The sequence below is a fragment of the Poeciliopsis prolifica genome, unplaced genomic scaffold (assembly GCF_027474105.1).
Source record: "Poeciliopsis prolifica strain line A6 unplaced genomic scaffold, Auburn_PproV2 SCAFFOLD002, whole genome shotgun sequence".
In the NCBI taxonomy this organism is placed as follows: domain Eukaryota; kingdom Metazoa; phylum Chordata; class Actinopteri; order Cyprinodontiformes; family Poeciliidae; genus Poeciliopsis; species Poeciliopsis prolifica.
Genome location: NW_026562377.1, coordinates 22330786 through 22354208, shown reverse-complemented (window position 1 = coordinate 22354208; position 23423 = coordinate 22330786). Strand labels below are relative to the sequence as shown.

The 23423-nt window shown below is 40.5% G+C and overlaps 1 protein-coding gene across 1 annotated transcript; it reads right to left on the bottom strand.

The window, feature by feature from the left end:
• Positions 1-8210: 8210 nt before the first annotated feature.
• usp46 (ubiquitin specific peptidase 46) lies at positions 8211-22052 on the bottom strand. The gene is made up of 9 exons (XM_055056114.1): positions 21704-22052; positions 17908-17988; positions 16461-16674; positions 14979-15217; positions 13612-13688; positions 13423-13506; positions 13048-13245; positions 12013-12091; positions 8211-11934 (listed from the first exon to the last, which is right to left on the bottom strand). Exons 1-9 carry the CDS (start codon positions 21737-21739, stop codon positions 11833-11835), a joined length of 1110 nt encoding a protein of 369 aa, XP_054912089.1. The 5' UTR covers positions 21740-22052; the 3' UTR covers positions 8211-11832.
• Between the last annotated feature and the right edge of the window lie 1371 nt (positions 22053-23423).

Sequence of the window (23423 nt, the reverse complement as noted above, 5' to 3'; positions counted from 1 at the left end):
TTAAAACCTTTAATTAAATACATGCTTTAACTAAAGGCTTTAAATGGAGGCAGAAAACACAAAATTCAATTCCTTTTTGAAAATAGGAGATAAGCATTTTATTGGCGAGAATGGACCAGCGCTGCATTCCCTTAGTGTGCGCTTGATTACTTGCAGCAAAGGATGGGTGTGTCGCTGAAAAAATTTGGATTCATCACGACGAAGCTGATGAATCGTTTCCACTTACGCCTCCATTTCTTCTGGAAATGGAGGACCTTCTTGGTTGACGGGTCCGTCAGCACCATTCAGAGCCCTGATCTCATATCCACCAAGTCGTCTCATCACCTTCCCACGCAATGAGCATCTTCTCTGATCGTCAGAAGGTTCTCAAAGGCCTTCCTCCTGGTGAACAGTGCAGGTCCCGCCAACATGAGGAGACGGAGGAGGAGAAGGGAGCTCTGTCTGTCACGCAGACGACCCTAGAGGAAAACCTCATGTCTGCTGCCACTGAAAACAGAAGCAACAATTCATGGCTGTGGTGGCAGTAAAGTTTTACCAGACTGAGACAGAATTAAAGTTTGGTGGCATGAGGGCTGGCTCAGAGCTGCTGGAGCGTGCCATGTTTCCTGTGGTTGTTCTCAGTGAGTTTTCATGGCAGCAGCCCAGAGTCGGATAGTAACCGCCTACATTTACTCAGATACATCTCCTTGTGTGACCTTTTTGGGGGTCAAAAATGTGCTTTTGAGGGGTTTTTTTTTACTAAATTTTACTTTTCACTCTTACTTGATTCAATTGATAGTGAAGTATTACCCTTACCTGAGTAAAGTTTCTAGAAGCTCACCTACAGTTTTGTTGGTTTCATAAGTTTTTCATTGAAAGAAACTGATTTGAAAAAAAAAAAGATTCTTTTCCCTGATTTTGTCATAATGTAATTATTACTAACAAATATTTTTTTATTTTGATCTTTGAAGTACCAACATTTCCACATGTCTTTGCACTCCATGGAAGTAGTGCTACTCTTACTTGAGTACAACTTTTGGGAACTCTACTGTCTTTCCTAGAAACTGACTGTCTCTCTTTAAGTATCCTAGGCCCATGTGAGTTGCTCACCCACCAGACACAGATGAGAACCTACTGATGAAATCGTCAAGTTAAACCGTCAAGGCATTTTGCTGCGACCGAGTCACCTTTTAACAGAGCGGGTGTGAGAAGCTGTCTGTCTGTGACCCACATAGGCTGCTGTCCACGTCTGGAATAAAACAGGATGAGGTTTTTTTCTTTTTGCAGAGGAGGACGCCACAATTTATGGCAGGAGAGACAAAGTTGTGGAGAACCGCCAGTTCACCACATGGTTGACCAAACTCCACCCTGCTTGTTCTCATTTCCAGCCTCTCTTTGCCTCCCCAGGGCGTCCCCACCCCCCACCAGCCCCACCCCGGGGCGCTGACTGGTGGTGTGTGAGATCATTGCCCTGTGGTCCGGCTGCGGGCATCAGCCTGACAGACCCGAAGGAGTAAGCAGGCGTGACTGCTGACCCTCCTCTCTCTCTCTCTCATGCTTCTTTCCTCTCCCTGTAACAACCTTCAAATCAAATGAAGAACGACTTCGGATTTGGACCGTGTGTTTTTTTTTTTCCCAGAGCGGACATTTGTCCGCGCTCCATCCTGCCCTGTCATCCTTTGCACATCTGTGCAAAGTGCAGAGTGAAGTGTAGCGTGCAAAACGTATTCATAACTCTTGGACTTTCCCACATTATGTCAGATGACGAACTCGCAAAGTATTACATTTTGTATTTGTTCCCCCCTTTTTTGTTCTGGCAGCCTAAATAAAGTGAGGCCAACACTGATACCAGAAAAGACCCAGTTAATAAGTGGAGTCCACTGCTGTGAAAGTTTATTACAGCTGGTGTTTGTTGGAGATCATAAGTGAACAAACAGGATGTGAGAAAAAATTGCAAATGGAGGGGAGTGTTGTCTTCAGCAGGGGCAGGAAAGCTAGTCACAGTGAATATTAATCAATCAATCAATAAATCAATCAATCAATCAATCAATCAAGTTATGTTGCGTAGCACATTTCAGGAACAAGGATTCAAAGTGCTTTAAATTTTATTTGTAACGCACCTTATATTTCAAAGAAATCTCAAAGTCCTACAGAGACACAAATAAATTGTAGAACTTACAATCAAACATACAATAATACATTTCACATCAAATGGTACAAAAATACAATTAAAAACTTGCAATTTATAGCAAAACTTACAATTTATTTGCATCATAAAAACACACAAAAAAGTCATAAAAACATTTTTTACAGTCACCAATTTGAGAAACCGGTGACAAACATTACATTTTGTCCAGCGCCATCATAAAAAATATCAATACGTTGATGGAACATTGGTCAATATACTGATCAATGTTCCATTTACTATGGTTCAAAAGCAACTCCAAACAGGCTTTTAATCTGAAATGCAGAAATTTATATATACTTTCTTTAGGAAAGTTAAATATTGTTAACTCTCCAATTATTCAAGATTCTTCACAGAATAGATCTGGACAGGAAGGATCTCCTGTAGCGGTCTGTATTACAGTGAATTTGAAGTGGCCTCTGACTGAAGACACTCTGTATTTCTATGACAAATGAAGTGGATCCAACTGATTGATTTTACGTTAGAGATGAATTTGGAGGAAGATAAAATCCTGGATGTAAATCAGAGGGCGTCATGAACTTGAAGTTCGGTGGAGGTTCGCCTCCCAGCAACAAAACAACTGCATATATGCAGCTACAGCTGTATATTTACGGTTTATATTGCAGCATATTAATGTGCCAAAATGGCCTAGACAAAGTCCAAATGCAAGTCCAGTGGAGGTGCGCGGAAAAACTTTGAAATGTACGTTAATTAATGCTCTTCATTCAATCTGGGTGAGTTGGAGCCATTTTGCCAACAACGACTCGTCCCCTTTTTTCTGATTTTTATTTGCAAGTTTGAATTTTTTTCACTTTCCCATCATCTTATTTCTACATCACAATCACGGCTCACTCTGTTGGTCTGTCATGTGAAATTCCAGCGACCTAAAGGCTGAGGCGAGTTGTAGAAAGTGTCCAGGTCTGAGTTCTGGGATGGATACATCCGAGGTTTTATATCTCTGCTCAAGTTTCTCATGAAATCATTCAGACTCCTTTCAACAAGAATTGCCTTTGAACAAACACGCCCCCCGCCCCAAAAAAAAAAAAAAAAAAAAAACCCCGGTGTTAAGTGAGGTGCTCTTCTTCATGATTTTTCCACTTGATGAGTTTTTAACAAATCTCCTCTGGCTGCTGTTACCTTTTTTCTCGCCAGAGGATGAAAAGGTTGAGAGATCTGGTGGTAAAAAAAAAAACTCCCATCTGTAGGGTAAATATACCACCGTCTGCTTCCACTAGAGCAGCTGCTGCATAATAAAGACACATAAAGATGAATGTGAAGTGAACCCCGGCTTCCTCTTTCCATCCCGGGCTGCAGGTGTGACTTCGGAAGAGGTCACTTGCTCCTCTGGGGCTTTTTAACTCTTTGGATTTTTGATCCAGAAACACGTGATGGATCCCGGTGCCAGATCCGAGCCTGGTTTTAACGTTAGTCATGCCGAAGCTGAAGAGAAAATGGAAGTGAGGAAAAAAAAAAAAGCAGGTGAAAAGGTTTATTGAATGTGGCTGGTGCATATGGAAGCACTCTAGTGCCCGGTTCGGCCGTCTGGACTGGTTACGACTAAATGTAGCAGGGTGTCCTTAAATGTGCCCGACTGTTAAAATTCTCTCATGCACAGATTAAATGTTAAATGAAAGTGTGGCTCTACAGATTAGATTACAAAGGGCTTTAAAACCTTGTGTTTTTTTTTTCAATGGAAAACAAGAGTTTATAGTCTGCAACCAGGCCAGCTTGGCCATTTCATTATTTCAGTTTTGCTTGAAACTAATAAATGTAGCCCACGTCTACATTTATTATTCACGTTTTATTTCTTTGTTCAGTGCTTTGGTCCCACTTTATGTTATCAGTTCACCAATAGACACTTTATATACCATTTATACTTGTTTATTATGCTTTAATTAAGTTTGATTAGGAGTTTATGAACGGCGATTGTGCTAACAACGCAGTCTGAAATGTTTAATATAATAACTGGACACTGAACAGATCTGGGTCACTATTTGGCAAGAAACTGGTAGATTTTGTCTTCTCAGCCTTAATTAATGCATAATAATAAATGTTTAGAGATGAAGTAGTAACACATCTATGAACTATTTATTATCCATCTCTAAGTCTTGTTGTAAAGTGGCATTCATATTGTTTTTATTGTAGAGTGAGTTTTTAACGTCCACCGCCAGATGGCAGTTTGACTCCACTTAACACTGAAACATGAACACTGCTGGGAAAATGCAAAACAATCTTGTGGGGAGCTTTGCATGTCAAACCGAGATGCACACAGCAGCAAAAAGGCACAAACAAAATGTGCAACTGCTTGTCATACATATGGCAAAATCACAACCGTCGTCGTGAACAATTACATAGGTCTAAACTGATATTGATCGCCAATACGTAAACAATGTGTTCTTCATGGGTACGGCATCCTGGTTTTGAGCGGGTCATCAGAGGTCAAGTTTTAGGTTTCCTCACTACTCAGATTTAAAGGTGCAGTTTGGTTTTTGATTTGTTTTTTTTTGTTTTTTCTTCCTGAGATCGACCAGACAGTTGAGGAGCTCTGCATGAAGAAGAGAAATTTTAATCCCCAGCACTTTGTGCAACTTTTACGTCACCGTCTGCTTTTCTTTTCACAGACCGAAAGAGACGAATCAGTCCCCAGTCTGTCCGCCGCGGCGTTGGCTCCACGGAGACGCGTGTTTGACAGTGAAGGTAACTAAATCTGTGTGGTGGATGAGGAGAGCAGCTGCTCCTCCGTCCACACCTGCATAAACGTCCCAGTTTGGACGTCAAGTAAGATTGTTCTTCACGACAGAGTTCAGACATGTCACACAAGCCTTCCTGATTACAGAGGGTTTCTGATAATCCTTTTTGTTTGGCTTGCAGAAAAGTTGTTAGTCTAGCATTAAGAAAAAAAAGAGAAAACAAATCACTATCTGGTGTTGTGCTTTTTTAAAATTTAAAATCAAGAGATTGTAAAAAACACAGTTGGGTTATGAAGCTTCGATTTCACACTGCAGGATTTCAGGACAAAGGCTGTTTTTAAGAGGTGAATTGAAGAAAAAACTGGTTTTTTCTTCAATTCTTAATCAAATTATCCCAAATTCCCGCAATTAGAAAACATCACAGCTGATAAGCAAGTTTTAAAGAGGTAGGTTATATATTTTACCTTCAGTTGTTGTGAAAATGCAGCATGGATAAAATATAAAAGATATTTGATTTCGCAACTTTGAAATTGGACTGCGTCTCTTCATGACGCATCCACTCTTTCCGACACTCTGCCTTTCAGCACACCGCTTATCCATCGTGGAGCGTTGGACTGGGAAGTAGTTCGTCTGACGAGCTCAGCAGTTCCACAAGGTGTTTGCCAATTGCTGCTGCTAGTCTGAAGGAGCCGAGGCGTCCCCGCGTCGTTAGCTCGGCAAAAGTGGAGGAGCTTTGTGCAGTTAGGCGCTTAGCCACCTTAAAAGGCCCAATAAAAGCAGCTCAAGTTGATCTCAGCTGTGACATTCTCTAAATAAACGCCGACTTTGCGGAAGAAGCTCGTCGAGGACTTGCTGGAAGTTTCCCTCTGGAGGAACTTATTTTTAGGACGATTTCCCTGTAAGTGCTGGTCTATATACAGCTCAGAGTAATGACTAAATTACGCTTCATAGATATATTTGGACAAGAAAAAAAGAAAAACACTAATTTATAGAAATGTTCTTTAGTTATTTAAAGCTTGAATGAGAAGAGAGGAAGAAGTTAGTAAGACGTCCCCTAAACAATTATTCAATGTGTTTGAGGCAAAAAGATGTTGTTTCCTGACACAGATCCTTCTTCCAGCTTTCCCTAAGTGTGAGTACAATACTAACCAACTAATGTGAATTATTGACCCTGTTTGCAAAACTATTCCAATACAAGAAAAACAGCAAAAACATAAAATCTTACCAAGTAGTTTTGGTCTAGTTTCTAGTGCTAAAATGTACTAACTTACAAATAGCTTTTCAGCAAGACACACAAGCTTGTTTTAATTCAATAATTTCTTAATATTGTTGAAAAAAATCTGGGTAAAATAAAGAATAAATGCATATTTTTGTGTACATGAGGTTTGCGTTGACATTAACACCCTCTTCTTCCGGTCTTGGTATCATCAGCCATTGAACGTCTGATGGACGGAGTGGAAACGCGTTCCTGCCCTCCTGCATTTGTGTCTGTAGTTTCTGGGAAGATGCAGAAGGTTTGGCAGAATGCTCTGACGAGGAGGATTTGTTTTCTTTTTCTTTCTCCAAAGTTTCTCTCCTTCTCTCTCTCTTTCTCGTCGCTTCTCCCTGCAGGAGCCGAAGTGTTTCTAAGAATCATCCCTGCGATGTTTCCATGGAAGCTGAGTGAGATAACAGTGAACCGCTCTGGACCTCCTGCGGGGCGTTCACTAGATCTCCACTTCAAACTCTTGAAGCAAATTGCAGGAAAAGACAAACAGATTATACTCCCTCTTCCTGATTGCGCCTCACAATTCTGATCCGCTAAACCCCAGAAAGGGGGAAAGACACAAGCTGTGTGTTCGGTTCTGACATTTTGATCGCAGCTGATGATTCAGAGGAGCTTTTTGTGTGTGTGTGATTACTGGGTTACATCAGTGTGTTACAAAAGAGGACTTTGAACCACTTAGAAACGATCCAGGCCTTGTTCTTCTCAGGACAACTAGGAAGCTTCGGGAGACAAGACAGGAAGTTTAATATCTGTAACTTATTTCTTGGACACATGTCTCGTTCCTGAATCTCTTCTAAGCTCTTCAGTCATAATCCCCCCATTGCTTGAGCACCTTTTTCCTTCCACTCGACTTTCCTTTAATGTGTTTATGTACCGCCTCCTGTTGAAGGCTTTCTGCATGTTTTGCAATATTTCTACAGATCAATAAATAACAGATGTTCTATAAATGAGGTTGGACTCAAAACAGCCAAACATCATAAAAACCCCTCTTTAATAAAATCTATTTAATGTGTCTAAATAATCAATATGCATTGTAGCTAAGCTGTGTTTGCGTTGACATGCAAACACACTTGAAAACATGAATTGCTTTTCTGTGCTCTACTTTGTGTTGGTTTGCTACATAAAATAAAAACATAAGAATGGATGTTGTATTTTGACACAATGTGAAAGTGCTTGAGGGATATTATCAACTTTTAGGTTGTTTTTTTTTAAGCTGCTCCCTATCTCAACTGGAAAATTTAAATGGGAAAGGGTTTTCCTGGTTAATTAAATCAAAAAAGAGGGTGAGAGAGATTATTTCTAATCCGTCAATCAGAACTTCCTGCAATCCATGCATTGATGCAACTTACAAAAGGCTTTTCCAGAATTTACCCGTAAGGAGCAGGGAGTGTGCAGTTAATGAGGCAAGTTAATGATGCAGATGATTGCAGTGATTAAGTCAAATTAAAACCCTTTGTGTGATTCACAGTGTCCTTTGAATGCCAACTGGGTGGAGGCGAGAATTAAAGAGCAGTGGTAAAGGGTCCCTAAAACATTGACATGTTTTCTCTGAAATGGAGTTCGGATGGGTCACCAGTCTGGATTTTTACAAATAGTTTCAGGAAAATGTTAGACTTTCAGAGACAAATTTTTTCATGAAAATGTACATGTTTTAAGGGAGGATGACAAACTCCTGACAATACCGTGTTGACGCGAATTATTTAATTTTGGATTGTGACGTGTACCGACACTCTGGCAATGTGTGGAAAACATAAAGCACATTACGCTAAAGCATGAAACTGGTTTTTCTTTGTGACTGCAAAGCAACGTGTTTCTATCTAAACCGTCTCAGTACTGGTCTGCTGAAGAGATAGGTGGGACACATTTAAGATCTTTAAAGAAAACTGAAACGTAATTTGTCGTTTTTCTAATTCACACTTATGCATCACTTTGTGTTGGTCTGTGGCATAAAATCTCATCAGGAGACACAATGATGTTTGTGTGTTTCTCAAACTTTGACTTCAAACTTCATTGTGAAGCAGCGCTCCACTTCAGTCACGCTCAGGTGGATTCCCACTGAACGCGTCGACACAAGGAAGCATCCGAAAGATCAGTTCATTGTCATTTTTATTGAACACAAGAAAAAAGGTCATTGTGAGGATGTTACACTGCGGCTCATCTTGTCAAAGCCTCGAATCATCACTGATAAAGTGCACTTGCAATTATCTGCCATGTAGAGACGCGTTTGTCTCACCGATCCCCTCGCCGAGGCCCAGACATGTCCGACGCGGTGCAGAACGCCAAGACGCGCTCCCAGGACACGACTGGGCGTCCCGGTGAGGAAGAGTGCATAAGTTAATGGAAGCTCGGCTTGTTTACGAGTCCGTTCACATCGGCTCCTGCCGCAGTTTTCTACAGTCCGAACCCATTACCGTCATTAGAACAACGTGACAAACGTGAGCGTCGGCGCGTTCCTTTGATGACGCGGTTGTGACTGTAAAACGGCAGGCTTTTATTCTTTGTTGCCGACTGGACTCAAGCTTAAGATCTTCGCCATTTTCATATCTTCATTTTAAAAAAATATTTCCTATTATTAGAGGTACTCTTCTACACAAGTGTGTCTTCACGAAGAAGAAAAAAATAAAGCTCCACCAAAGACGGCTGCAAAGTCAGCATTTAAATCCGGTTTGGCACAATTTCCTCCGGTGGTGGAGAACGAGAGCGAGAGAGAACATCCGATTCTTCACTTTCAGCTCGGCCTCTCCTGCTTCGCTCACGCAAAATTATTCATCCTACCTTTTATCTATGATGTGTGAAATGGTGATTTCTCACTTATGTGCAGCAAACAGGAATGTCAAAACGAAGGAAAAAAAAAGTATGATATTTTACTTATCTACAGGAAACAGCCATAATAATAATAATAATAATAATAATAAAAGGAACCCTCCTAATAATGGATGAAAATCTACAGTACAAAGGATTCACAAGGATCCTTGGCTTTCAGGAGTCCAGTGTGCTACATAGAAAAATCTGACAAAAACCAAGACGAAACAAGCGAGCTGGTGTTCAATGTAGGAATATGGAAAAACAAACTAAATAAAAAAAACCAACCAAAAAAAAAACAACAACAACAGCAAAACGCAAAAACATCTGTGTGCAGCTCCAAAGAGATATGTAGTTCATTTCCCAATAGGTGGGGCGAGTTCAAGAGAAACATTTACCGCACATCTCAAACGTATACCTCCCCTCGTTAAAATGACAGCTTTAAGTCATGAAAACTGGAACCATTATAATAAGACGTTGATATTATTCCCACCTTCGATGTGACACATATCCTGTGATTCAACTGAAAAACTAATCAATTCGAGGTGAAAATGCAGCCAAAGCTTCCATAAACCTGTTTGCAAAAATGTGCCCGGTCTTCATCTAATGCTTAATTAAAGCACCTTTTGATTCCATTTCAGCGTTCGTCTTTAATTCGTCTGCCACCTGTTGGATCAGGATGAGCTGGAAAGTATTTCAGCTTTTAGAATTTACTTCCATAAATGCAGAAGTAATAAAGGATGACGGATTATATAATTGTACATAGACACCAGTCACCAGGAGGTACAGAAAAGTGGCATATTGAAAACAGTCATAATTACTAGAACTAACGTGGGGACTGACAAAGACTGGACTTTTTTTTTTTCAGTCCTCGCAAATATGAAAACAACACTGAACTTTCAGCCACAAGATGCAACATCCAGAGTGAAACATGGTGGTGGCAGCATCATACCCCGGGGTTACTTTTCTTCAAAGTATGGCCAAGTCAGGATGTAGGTATGCCTACAAACTCCTGGCAAAGAAGGCTGAATTCCTGAATACAATCAAAAGGTGCATCATCAAGTATAGGTGTTAAAGCTGCAGTATGTAACTTTTACAACAAAAAAATTTAATTAATTTTTTTAAAAGTGACAATATGAGACAGATAATCTATAAAAAAATCCCCTTCCTCCTAACGCAGACTGCAACACTCCCAGTCAGAAACAGCCAATCTGAGGCAGGAGGAGTGTCTTAGTGCTGCCAATCATACCAGTTGACGCGCTGCTAAACGTGATCATGTGGAAGAAACTTTTTACCGCCACAGGAAAACTGTTGGTCTGCCGTCTAGCTAACTAGCCTTAGCATTCATACCAAGCCCAGCTGTGGGGGACTAACTATAATTAACAAATATGTAAAATAAATAAATAAATAAATTACAGTTTTTTGTTTTTTTTAAAATAAAAGTTACATACTGCAGCTTTAAGGTGAGATCATATTTGTGCAACCAGGTTGTGGCTGCTTTTTCACGTCCACTATGTTCATCCCAAAGAAATGTGTTTTCCTGTTCATTTGTCCGGGATATGTCATCGCTTTACATTATATATATGTATATATAAATAAAAGGGGAGTGTAGAATATCGATATCCACTGTAATCTGATACAGTCCGACACGCCCCACTAGAAAATGATTAACGAATAAACAAATCCAAAAACAAGCAAAAAACAAAAAGATGCAAATGTTCCATCTTCTCCACATTTGTTACTAACATCACATATTGCACTAGTTTGACTTTTCGATGCACATCAAGAGGTTATACCGTTGTGGAATGTGTTTCCTGGGAGCTTAGGCAACACACCGTCATTTATCTGTCAGCATGAAAAAAAAAAACAAAAAAAAAAACAGAATAAATATGATAAAGTCAATAAATAGTTGGTTTCTTTCCAAACAAAAAACAAAAATTCAGCCAATTCCAGACATCCATTTGACGGGAAAATAATCTGAGTTGCACCAATCAGTTGGCCAGAGATTATTCAGGCAGTGCTCTGTTAACAATCAGCTCTAATCTAATAAATTCATCTTCTAGCTTCAGAAACACACCAACCAACCACTCTTTTTCTCAGCTTAATAAAATGGAGATCATTTGACAGTTCTCTCATTTTCTGTGTTAATCAAAACTGCAGTCAATCAAGCTGCAACACATTTTTCCTGTTTTTTCTTTCCAAACATCTCCCAAGTCTCGTATCACAAAATTTGATTTGGTCAACAGCGGATCAGAGCTGATCGGCATCGGCACGTTAGCCCCCGATTGGTGCGTCTCTAAAAAGCAGGTGTAGCGTTTAGAGTTTGTGGCTCAGTTAGTGTCAAAGGTTCTGATCGATCAGCTAATCTGTTACAGCTTCGGTGGTCTCAGATTAACGCTCAGATGCTGCTTCAGATTGAGATTTCTCTGTGGGTCGTACAGTGTTTGTCTCCAGCTATGTCCAGTCGCTTAAAAGACAGAAAAAGTAGCAGACAAATAGGGAACAGACATAGCCCTAATGAGAGGAAACACAAACTGGGTTGCACATGACGGACCTTACATAATTATATCTGATATGGTTCAGTTTCTGACCACTGGGGGAAACGGTCAGTGAAGTCCACACGCCTAACCCCAGGCTACTAGGTTTCTACGCCTCCCAGCAGCAACGCCACACTGCTGAGAGTTTTTGCTTTTCCTTAGTAAAGTGCAGTCCAGATGCAGGTGACTAAAAGACTAAAGGAGAAGGAAAGATGAAACAAACAAACAAAAAAAAACCACCCAGAAGAGAATTGGCACACATGTCAGAGAGATGGAAGGAGCAGGGAGTGAATGTGGGTCTGGGTCTCTTATGCTAAAAAAGTAAATTAAAAGTAACTCGGTCTTCTCTCAGTCGCTGGCCTGGCACCGACGTCACTCCCTCGACTGGTAGAAGAGGATGTATCCCGACTCGGAGTTCTTGGAAATGTCCGAGGTAAGTCCGTAGAACTCCTCGATGGCCTGGGCGTCGATTTTCTGCACGACACGGGGAGAAGGCGATCAGAACAGAGAGCGCCCAGGCGGACGGACAAAGGCGAGCGGGCAGAGACGCACCTCCACTATGTCGTCATCGAACAGAAGCCAGAAGCCGTGGCTCTTCACTATGGTGATGTAGTGACCTCTGTTGGGCCCGCTAAGGTCACAGAAGAAAAAATAAATAAAAGGGAGACTGAATTTTACAGAAACTGCTGCCGAAACTCCACAAGTGGCTCTGAAAAAAATGATACATCAACTAATGTTTGAAATATAAACTTTATCAAAAATAGTAGTTTTAATTGTGTTTTTTCTCCTTGTGAAAGAAAAACAGTGATATTTAGATCCATTTTGTGTCATTAAATTAGAAATGATGTACTTTTTAAATAAATCTCAACATCAACATATTCATCCTCTGCCAATATTTAGTTTTTCTTTCATTTAAAACCTAAAACAGACAGAAGGATGTTTTAGGTTCTGTAAATTACCTGATGTAAATATTTATAAAAAATTACAAGTTGTCTGTTTGGTTTTAAAAGTCAAGTAACATTTTAGATTTTGACAATCTAAGATGCAGTCCCCTTGTCCACAATAGCTGCATTTCCATGGACAATATAAAAGCGCAAATCGGAATTCCAAAAATAAATTTGAGTAAAAGAAACATGGCAATTCAAAAAAAGTCTACTTTGGAGTTTTCAAATAAAACATTTCTGCACCAGGATGAGGTGGTTTTCCGTCTATCAAAATTACTGTATTCTGTAAAAGTGCAGTGGAAACACTTTTTTCGCATCACACCAGTCATGCGAAAAATGACTGGTGACTAAAAGACTAAAGGAGAAGGAAACAAAAAAAACACCCAGAAGAGAATTGGCACACATGTCAGAGAGATGTGGTCTTCCTTCCTGTGGAGGAAGACGACAGGAAGTGGTGGGAGGACGACGGAGCCGCTTGGTGTTCAAGGTTGTGAACAAACTTAATCACATTATTTTTATTGCGGTTCTTATTTAATGGAAACACAGCAATTACGAACTTGTGACTTTTCGACATTAGCGGAACATCGGCAAAGTTTTGCGAACATTTTTAACGTAAACGCCTCCTTCAGATGGGCGGCCTCACCTTCCGCAGTGAACCACCACTGCCACCAGGTCGTACATGCGGTCCAGGTTTACTGCGTCTCCAGATGTGTTGAAGAGGCGGAGCTCCAGAGGGAAAACCACCCGATAGGAGAGCTTGGTGTAGCGGTGCAGCTGCTCCATGTACTTGAACCTCTTCAGGTGCAGCGCCAGGATCATGGGAAGCTTCTTCACTCGCATCCTGCAGAGTAACAGGCAGGCTTAGAGAGACATCTTAGGCACTGAGCTATGCTACAGTATCCACATACAGTTTTAGAGCACACACACACACACAGAGTATTTTATTGAGATTTTATGTGATGGAATAAAAAAGATGCTTCCGGAAGTGAGAGTGCGTTGGTGTGTGGACTTCACTGACCGTTTCTGTGCTTCTTGCTTGCTGCAGCATGTTTCACAGTAGTATTTGTATTCACTGCACAAAGTCTCTGTGTTACTGAAGTCCCTGGGGGAGAGAGCATGCCACCGGAGGCTCAGTTAGTGTGAGCCTCCGGTGGCAGCTGAAGCTGCTTCTTCAGCTGTGATTCAGTGTGTGATGAACCTAACCTACCTGAGACAGTGTGTTATTGATGTGTTCTGCTCCACGTCCACGGAAAGATCCAGGAAGTCCTCATCTTTGCTGCTGACCTGCAAGACAGCCATGAATCTCCAATCCATCTTTGACTGACAGATTCAGAGAGGACAGGACCTTTTAAGACCAGTATGAATGACATTTAAAGACTTGAATTGCAGCAAAAGAATTTGACTTAGGGGCCCCTCTTGTTGCTAAAAACCTCAGCACCTCTAACATTGTCTGTGTCAGACTTGGTAAAATCTGGGAGCAGTTTAATTGGCCAAACTAAAAAGAGAATTAGTTATAATTGCAGTTTAGTTTGTATTTGTGAACAAACAGAGGTCAGTCTGAAAGACAAAACTCAGCATGGGATTGTTGCTATGGTAACAAGACAATGCAACTATGACTATTGTTCTTTGAGGCTTTACAAAGTAAACTTGCCAGCTCCTTAAAATCTTACACATAAATGTTAAACAATTTAAATCTTTCAGTTCATGCACGCTGAAAACATCCAGAAATTTTCTAACACCCTTGTCCCCAGTGGGGTCAGGAGGTCAAGCCGGCGCAAACCTCCAGCTAATGTTCCAGGTGAGCGGCGGGGTCACCCTGGACAGGTCGCCAGTCTGTCCAGGTATGCTGAAACCATTAAATCAAATTTAGCAGCATTGATCATCTCAATAATCAAATGTTACATTTATGTATCTTTGGTGTGTTAAAATAGCATTTATGGGTCCCTGAAGCTCTGGGGGCCTCATGGAGCCTCTGACTTCATTTGGATTAAACAAAAGTGCAAATAATTAATATTCATTTTGATTGTGTTTTTTGAGTTGTTGTTTTTAAGACTAGTTGTGGGTTTAAATGTCGTGTCACTGGCGATGTCTTGCAGTCACATATAATTATCCAGTAATATTTTTACTTTTCTTGTCTATTTTTAATACAAAAACACGGTGGACCACCTCGGCGCCCCGACCACAGGGCCTCGCAAGTTTTCTTTGTCTCAACAAAATTCAAGACGTAGTTAAGGACAACTTACATTGTTTTAAAGAATCTAAGACATTTTAAGACATTAATTGAAAATACATAAAATTAAGACTTTTTAAGGACGTGTGGAGACGTGTTTTATTTCCATGTTGTTCTTCTTAAGTGTGTATTTCACCGAGGAAGTGTTCCCTTAACACAGGGGAGAGTCTTGGGTGTTTACAGGCTTTGCTCAGAGCAACCTGGCCTTCTGCTCGTCCTCAGAACCGTGTAAACTATGCCTCTTGATGTCACACCTCGAATTTAGGGTGGCGCGCGCACACATACAAAACCACGCAAAACCGTGCAGCATTAAAAACAAACTAAACAGGTCTGCTCTTACATACTGTTTCACAGTTTAAGCACCGCGTCTCATTGGTCAGTGTGCCTTGGAAGATGTCGTGAACCCATGTGGGCTCCGTTTTGTTCTCCATCTCGGCCTCGGCGGTGACAGCCGTGCCGTTGTTCTTCAGGCGCCCGTTCTGCTTCTCCTGCGTCTTCTCCTCCTGCAGGATGTCCGCCACCGTGTTCAGCAGGTAGTTGAGGAATTCGTGGGCATCTTGTTGCATGTAGTTGTCGAACAGATCTGCAGGGAGACGCAGGTGGGGAGGAAACAAAGATCGCTTTCAGACAGAAACAAGCGGGTCAAAATGTGTGCAGTTTGAGCTTACAATGGAGATTATTTTTCCTCCCTTATTTTTACCTCATACTGCAAGAACAGCCTGCAAGCCCCTTATGAAGCCCACAGTCACTTGTTTAGCCCTGTCCCTGTACACTTGTTTGGTTTCAGTTTTATTCCAAAAGGGATCAGTGTGTATGTTTGCTAATGTGATATTCATCTGAATAGAAAAATAAAAGGACTATTCTAGGAATGCACTTTTAAGAAAACTTAGGGCGATATGAAAATCTGATATTAAAATTGCAGTTATGGCCGATAATTGATATCAATATTGCATATATTTCACCACCGTTGTGTCACTTTTAGGGAAAAAGATGACCAAAAACAGGTGGTAACAGAATAAAAACAAGAAAAAAGTAAATGATTAGCTCAGTTTAGAGCTAAACATTTAGCTCTAAAATTTTGTAGCTATATGTTGGCAAAGCTGGATATTTAAATGCAAAACATAATATTGTAAATATGGACAAGAGAATCAGAAGCATTAATGTGAAAGAAGGCACATAAAGACATGATGAATTAAAGAAAACCTTTTCTCTTTGCTACTTTATCATAAATCTAAACAGGACTTTTTTTCTAACAGCAGGGAAGAAAGTGTTTAACAATGTGAGTCACCAATAGATGTAATAATATTAGCGTTAGCACTTAGGACTCTACCTCTTCATAAAAAACAGTTCCTGACGTCTGTAGGCCAAGTAAACAGAGTCAGTAGACTCTGTTAATACATACAGCACCTGTACACACTCCTGTTTTCAGAGGTGAAACTGAGAAGTGGGAGAGACGAGCTGAGCAGGGAAAAAAAAAAAAAACAAGCCTCCACAGAGGAGGCAGCTGACCAGAGCTAGGCCCAGACAGAGATCACATTGTTCATTCATACATAAAGGCCTTCCTGAATATGGACAGTAGAGAACAATCAGGCTTTCTGTCAGCCCCTCTCTAAACGACCTTACCACCAACATGCAGCTGCCCTTCATCCTAAATATTCAAATTACATTAGAGCTGAAACAGCTGCAAGCACACAACACAAACCTGAGCTCTCCACATATCACGTTAAGAGAACAGGAAACCTCCCGCTCCATCCAAACCGCTCAGCGGAGGAGCGTCTATCCGATTATAAGCCTTTGTGCGTTTCAGTCAGCCCTGGCGTGCTCACCGTTCTCCTTTCGTAGCCGGGAGATGAACTTCTTGGGCGGGATGACGCCCACTTTCTTTTTCTGCGTGGCGATGGAGTGGAAAAGGTCAGCCAGACATGTGAGCAGGTTCTCCTTCTTCTTCTGCTGGGCTTTGTAGGCCAGCACGTTCTCCCGGAACGGCCGGCAGAAGTAGAGGGCCTGCAGCACCGAGTTGCAGTAGCACGTGTTTCCGAACTGAGGAGAGACGGAGGAGCCGAGTCAAAACAAGAACTACGGTATCGTCCAGGTGTACTCTTAGTCTGCAACGCGTGTATTCATATAAAGTCTAATATATTTTAATAATATTTAATGTGATGGACCAACACAAAATAGAGCAATACAATAAAAATCTAAAGAGCGCGGCATGCATTTGCATTTAGCCGTATCTGCCTTGAAAAAAATCCAGATCCACTTATTGACATCTACAGCGAGACAACTTCACAAGACGCACAAGAACTTTATGAAGGAGCGGCAGGTAAAGAAAAACAATTTTTTTTAAAGAAAGGAAGAAAATAGAGAGAAGGAGACAAAGGAAAAGAAAGAAAAAAGACTAAGAAAAGGGAAGAAAAATAAACATATAAAGGAAAGAAACAGACAAATAAAGCAAGGAACAAGAAAAAAAAGAAACTGAAAAATAGCAAGCAAGAAAGAAACAAAGACAAAGAAAACAAGCAGGAAAGAAAGCAGGGAAGAACAAAAAAATGCTCTGATCAAATGAGAAAGTGTAACTTTCTATCCTTGACATCACCTTAAAAACACCATCCCCTCACTAAACATGGTGGTGGCAGCATCATGCTGGTGGTCAGAGTTGACAGAGAGATGAAAGGAGCAGAAAGAAAACTTCTTAAGAAGTTCTCCTTCTTAAGAAGTTTTGTACCGTACAAAGGAACGGTTCCAGTCGGAGCACAATTGTGGTTACAATGGCCCAGTCAAAGTCCACAACTGAATGCGATTAAGTATTAGTGGAAATACCCTGAAATTGCTGTTCATCTGAGCTGGTGAAAGAAGAACAGGCTCTGAAGATTCTGAAGTTCACCTGACTGACTGGCAGGACATTGATACAGCGAGAAAAATAGATGTTTAATTTGAAAATCATGTTTCATTTTTCTTCTACTTTAGAATTATACACCACTTTGTGTCGGTCCATCACCGTAAATCCCAATAAAAAAACAGAAATTTTTATCTGTAACAGGACAAAAAACAATGCGAGAGTAATTATTTGCATGGTCCGGTATTTAGTGGAAAGTGTCGGGAAACGTGTTTGTTTACAGCACATTAAAGATGCAGGACATCCTGTGATTAACAAGCAGCTCTGTTACCTTGAACAGAGCCAGCTGACCGAAAGCAGACGTTTTGTTTTGAAATAAGACTCCAGTGTTGTTTGGCAGTGGGTGCTGTGAATGCATGAGAGGATTTAGTGAAACTCACGTTGACCAATCCGAAGTAGTGCTCATTGATCGGGAATTGCTCTGGGCCGATGTCTTTCTCCAGAGCGGAGGCATTGGTGCCCTGAGGGAGCAAAGACATGAGACATGCGGTCAGGATCGCCAACATGGCCGCCTGCTGGAGGCCTTGAACTTACAGCGTGCTGGTCGACTACAGTCAGGGTTTCCTTTAGGAACGTTTTAAACCGTGGCAAAGGGTTGTTAGCACTAGAGCGGGTTACACAAAGATGCTGGTTAAAAGTTATAATGAGGCAGCCTTCGAAATGTACGTACATAACAGTCACTCAAATGCAACAAATGTTGACATTAGGATTGTTTTCATAGGCTTGAATGCAGCCAATTTAACCTTCCTTCTTATCTCTACTTCGGATTGCGGTCTGTTATTTTCCTTTACTCCTGAAAGCGGTGCAGCGCACAGCAGCCAGCAACACAGCCAGACAGGAGTCGGGAGCGTTGGTCAGGCCTAATCAGTAGATCAATGAATCGCATGATAAATTAAAACAAAAACTCAATAATTTCCATTGACATGAGTCATTGTTTATCTCTTTTTTTCTCTCTAACAAAAAACTGGATGATAAAAGTGTTTTGGTCTCAGCTAGACCTTATTTTGAAGGACAATCCTGTTTACAAAAACTTCAACGTTAATTTTATATGTTGTTTAGTTTTTTGATTTTGGATATTTAAAATATTTTCCAGCATGAAATGTTCATTAGAATCTAAAGTTTACTGATCTTTTAGGATGCTTGAAATTATTATTATGCTATTACCATAATTTTACTTAAAAATGGTCTCAAATCAACAATATCATCGTTTACCGCAATAACTTCTGGAACAATTTATCGTCCAGCAAAATTTATTGCTACAGGTTTTATTGTTGGTTTTTCGGTTCGCCACAATCGGTTCCATGCAGAAGAAAGTGCAGATGCACCGATCCGATACTGATATCTGTTTCGGTCCAGATATTGAAGAAGTTTCAATATCAGAATGTATAACAATTTCAAAGAAGGTTTTTTTGGAGTTTATTTTTTATGTCTGACCAAAGTAGTCAATTTATTGCTTTTCATGTTCTTTATCATTTATTTTACATTGGCTGTTTTGCTCCTACTTGCACAGACTGAGCAGATTAAAGGTGTGTTGTATTGTTTGACCCAGCTTGTGAAGCTCGGTGTATTTAAGCATGCTATACTGGGGAAGAGCAATCAAATAAATTTCTAATTCAGTACATTTATGTCTATGTTTAAAAGTTAAGTCAATTCAGGCCTGTTTTTCTGTATCACATATCTGTGTCGGAAGTGAAAAAAGGCGGATCGGTGCGTTCCTGGAGGATAATAAAGTGCAACAACTCTAAACAGGCAGAGCCATGTCAAAAGTCACGAGGATTTAGCTCCTGGTTGCAGACACAGAGCACTTATCTCCTGTCACAGCCTTTTCTTTTGTAGGCGTTCAAAGCTTTTCCAAATGAACTGCAGCTTTGTTGAGAGAACACAGCGGACAATTTAGTTTGGGGATGCCTTTGACTTTCATTGGCCTTTATTTCGCTCTGTCAAAGCGCACTCTGAATGCCCCATTCTCTGTTTAACCGCCTCCAGAACACAAACGCAGGTCCATCATAACAGGAAGGTCTGCTAATGCGTACTTTAACTGTGCCTAAAAACCCGGCTAGTATATACAGAACATTTATGAGAGACGGAGAAAGGACTGATGCAGGCTCTGTTGTGGGGAATTGAACTCCTATTGGCACTTTAGACCAGAACGATGACTGCTTTCAGTTTTACAACTCGTCCCAATGAGCACAAAAATGATCTAAAAAGAAAAACACTAAAGTTTCATATTCTCTAACCATGTAAAGACATGCAAGCACTGCTGTTCTGCCCAAAATCAGAAAGGGCCACTCTTGACCCCAATTATCTTGCAGAACATGAACACGGTGTTTCTGACAACCAGTCACAGCAGACAGTAAACCAAAGACATGAAAGTTTTACAAGTTTAGTTTTGGTCAAAGTGTACAATTTAGGACAATTACATATTATTATTGGAAAACTTTGCCTATTTATTTTGGGACAGGTCCCTTTTCAGTTCCATCTACTCACAGAAAATATGACATACTTTGATCCCTGTTCAAACCAAAACATCAGGGTGACCTCCTGTTGATTTAATGGAGTCAAATAACCAACCGTATTTCCTTACAGAAGACCGTGAGGAGAATATATGAAAAAAAAAAAAAAACTTTTTAAAGCAGGTATGAAAGAATCACATTTTAAAAGGTAGGACCTGATGAAAATCTTAAGCATTCTGAGAAAGCTGGTGCAAATTTGGACCCCAAAAAACATCTGAAAAACTGCAAAATGTATAAAATGACCAACATCTATTAAGATTTATTGATCAACATAAAGAACAAGCTTATTCCCATTAATCCTGCCAATCAAACGCTCCATCAAACTAAATATCTTTTTGAAAAATTTGCCCATATATCTCTGAACCACATATTTGTAAGCAGCAGACAGTAGATGGCCTGCCCTGGGGGTCATTCACTTAAAAAAAAAAAGAAAATAGATTATATTTGCTGCAGGGCAGAACAAGGAGAGAATTTCTCAATTGTTTTCCTCAAATTCAGATGCTTACATAAAATGCCATTATACCTCCGGATGCTTTGTCTTTGCTTATCCTAAGATAATTTAAAACAGCTCAACAAAGACACACCGACAGATTCATTTAAAGCAACATGCAACACACTCCTACCTTGTGTGACATCAAGAGAAAAAAAAGAAGAAAAGAAAGTGAAGAGACATTCTTAAACTCAAGTGGTTTTCTCTCATTATTGTGGCGTTTGTGAAGCAGGCATAATTTGGTGATCCTCGCTGCACTGAATGCAGCACATAAGTTTACCGTCGTCTTCACAGTGTGCATAAACATTTGTTTTCAGTTTTTTCATACCAACTGTGTGGACACCTTCCCCCTTCCCCCATCAGCTGGTGTCCTGCATGTTTCGGATGCATTTGCTCCAAAACAAATGAATCAAATGGCTGAATGCATCTTACACCTCCAGTTTTGGAAATGCAGTGACACACATCTGCGTTCAGGTCAAAGGTTGTTTCACGGCTTTTTGACGTGTCAAATGTTTTCCGTATTAATTCTTTAAACCACATTTACAGATAGTTATTTATTTGTCTTCTGTGTAAGCTTGGCTCTAATTAAAAAATAAAAAAAAAAGAGAAGAAGTTGTAAAGGACATTTCTACTGCAATCTCCAAGCCTCCACCGATGGATCAGGCAAACCTGCACTGGATTATCCTACACAACAAGCACAATGCTCAAAGTCGTGCAGGGATGAAGTATAAGTGAACCGAAGCAGCGCGCAGAGAAGACTAATACTGGCGGGTTTTGACATCAGTGACCCGTCTAAATAAAGCAGGGGCCAGTGGCATTAACGCGGGCATTAAGTCTGTTCTTCCCCACTCTTCTCCAGCCATGAGCGCAACATTAAACACAGATTAGTGCAGACTCCTGCTCTCTGCTGCGGCTCCACATTATGCAACCAGGACCGACAAGCTGTCAGGGGCTCAGGAGCCGCTTCGTTCTCCTGTCAGCCGCAGCTGACAGACGCACAAATGACCCACTCTGCGGGAGCAACAAGAGGTGTTTCAAGGTGCAGCCTCCTGAGAGGAGTCCCGGTCCGGGCGCAGGTGGGAGGCAACCCAGCCACAGACATCCAAAGCGTCCAGCCCGGTTCAAGACTGCCGCTGCAAACCAATCAATGACATTCAATGGAGGTTTACTCACCATATTACAGATGGAGGCGATGTTTCTGACAGTCATTTAGTTCACAGTGTCCCCCGCACCGCCATTTTTATAAATTAAACCGAGCTGGGCGACGCTGAGGAATGAAGTTCAATTCGCAGCCGCGGCTGGAGGCCAAACCGCAACCCCGGACGTTTGGAGAGCACCATGCAGCCGGGGAGACACCGAGCCGAGGGGCCGCGCCGCGCTCACCGTCCACACGGCTTCGTCCTCGCACACATGTTGAAGGAAGCTCGGCTTAAAAACTGACAGCGTCCGGAGGAGAGGAGAAGTTACAGGCGGGCGGCAGGTTGCTAGCAGCGACCAGAAAACTATCCCGCTGCGCGAGGAAGTGATGTGGTCCCGCCCACTAGAGCAAAGCCCGGCTGCTGATTGGTCCAGAGTTACAAGTTTGATTCACAAAACAGCCTGACCAAACACAGAGCTGCACGGGGAAGTTTCACTGAGTCGCAACCAATCGCCATCAACTAACTGAAAATATTGATCTAGGGACATGTAGTTTATTTGAGGAAAGCGAACTGCACAGTTCACAGAAAGAAACAACAACAATAATAATAATAATTATTATTATAATAAATAATAATGAACAACAATGATTAAATATCTAATATAGTCAAAGCATTTCATTTCTCATTTTTAATTAATCGAGCAGAAAAATTTTAAAATCTAATCTAATACGGGAGGCTTCTTCAAAAACCTCGTACAAAAGTGAATTTCCTCTAGTTTATCCTCTTGTTTTGTCCTTTTATACAAAACAAGATTGGTTTTAAATATAAGCCAATTAAATGTAAATTTATGTTAAAATATTACATCAAGTGATTGGTATAGAAATTGTATTGTATATCAATCACTTGATATTCAATCTTAATTTTATAGTATTTATTTTTAGAATTGTTTTAATTTGAGAAATAACAAAAATAATGGCATGTAATACTAGTATTAAATTATTTCTATCAACTGCAATGTTAAATATTTTTTTTATTATTCTAACTTTCATAATTTTTGTTTACCATTATATTTTTTATTCAGCTACCTTTAGCTAAATAGAATATAATTTATACACATTATTTTGTTTTTGAAGGTGCTCCTCATGCAAAAGGTGACTTAAGTTGATATTTATCTACATGTTTGGTATCTATTCACACATTTCTGTGACGATGTAGCACATAAAACATTTGTTTAGCGGCCTGGGAATATGGAATAAACAAAATGGTTAAATATCCTAATCAATAAGGTTATCACAGATCATTTATAACATTTACTTTCATTGTTGACACAATTACAACTTTTTTAAACTTCCATTTAGCTCATTTTATTTGAATTTCATTAGTTTTCGAATTTTAACCAAGACTAAAAAAGCGTTTTGGAATAAAAAGAAAATTTCTACATTACGATAAAAGCTTTTCCCACACTTTTTTTTTTCCATCTATGGTCTCCTTTCCTGCCTCGAGATGTACCTTGTTCTCTTCAACGTGCTCGTCTCTGGGGATCCTTCTTCAAATGACAGCAGGCAGGCCTAATCACTAACCACTGAATTTGGAGGTATTCTGACCTCTGACCACCAATTAGGAAGAGGAAGGACATTAATGTCCTTTCTGCAAGGCCCTGCAGGAGCCCTGGGCCCTCAGGACGCACTCCTTCACAAGCAGCTCTGCTTGAGCTTTCATCACATTCCTTTTGGCAATTATCCCTTTAGCATTTA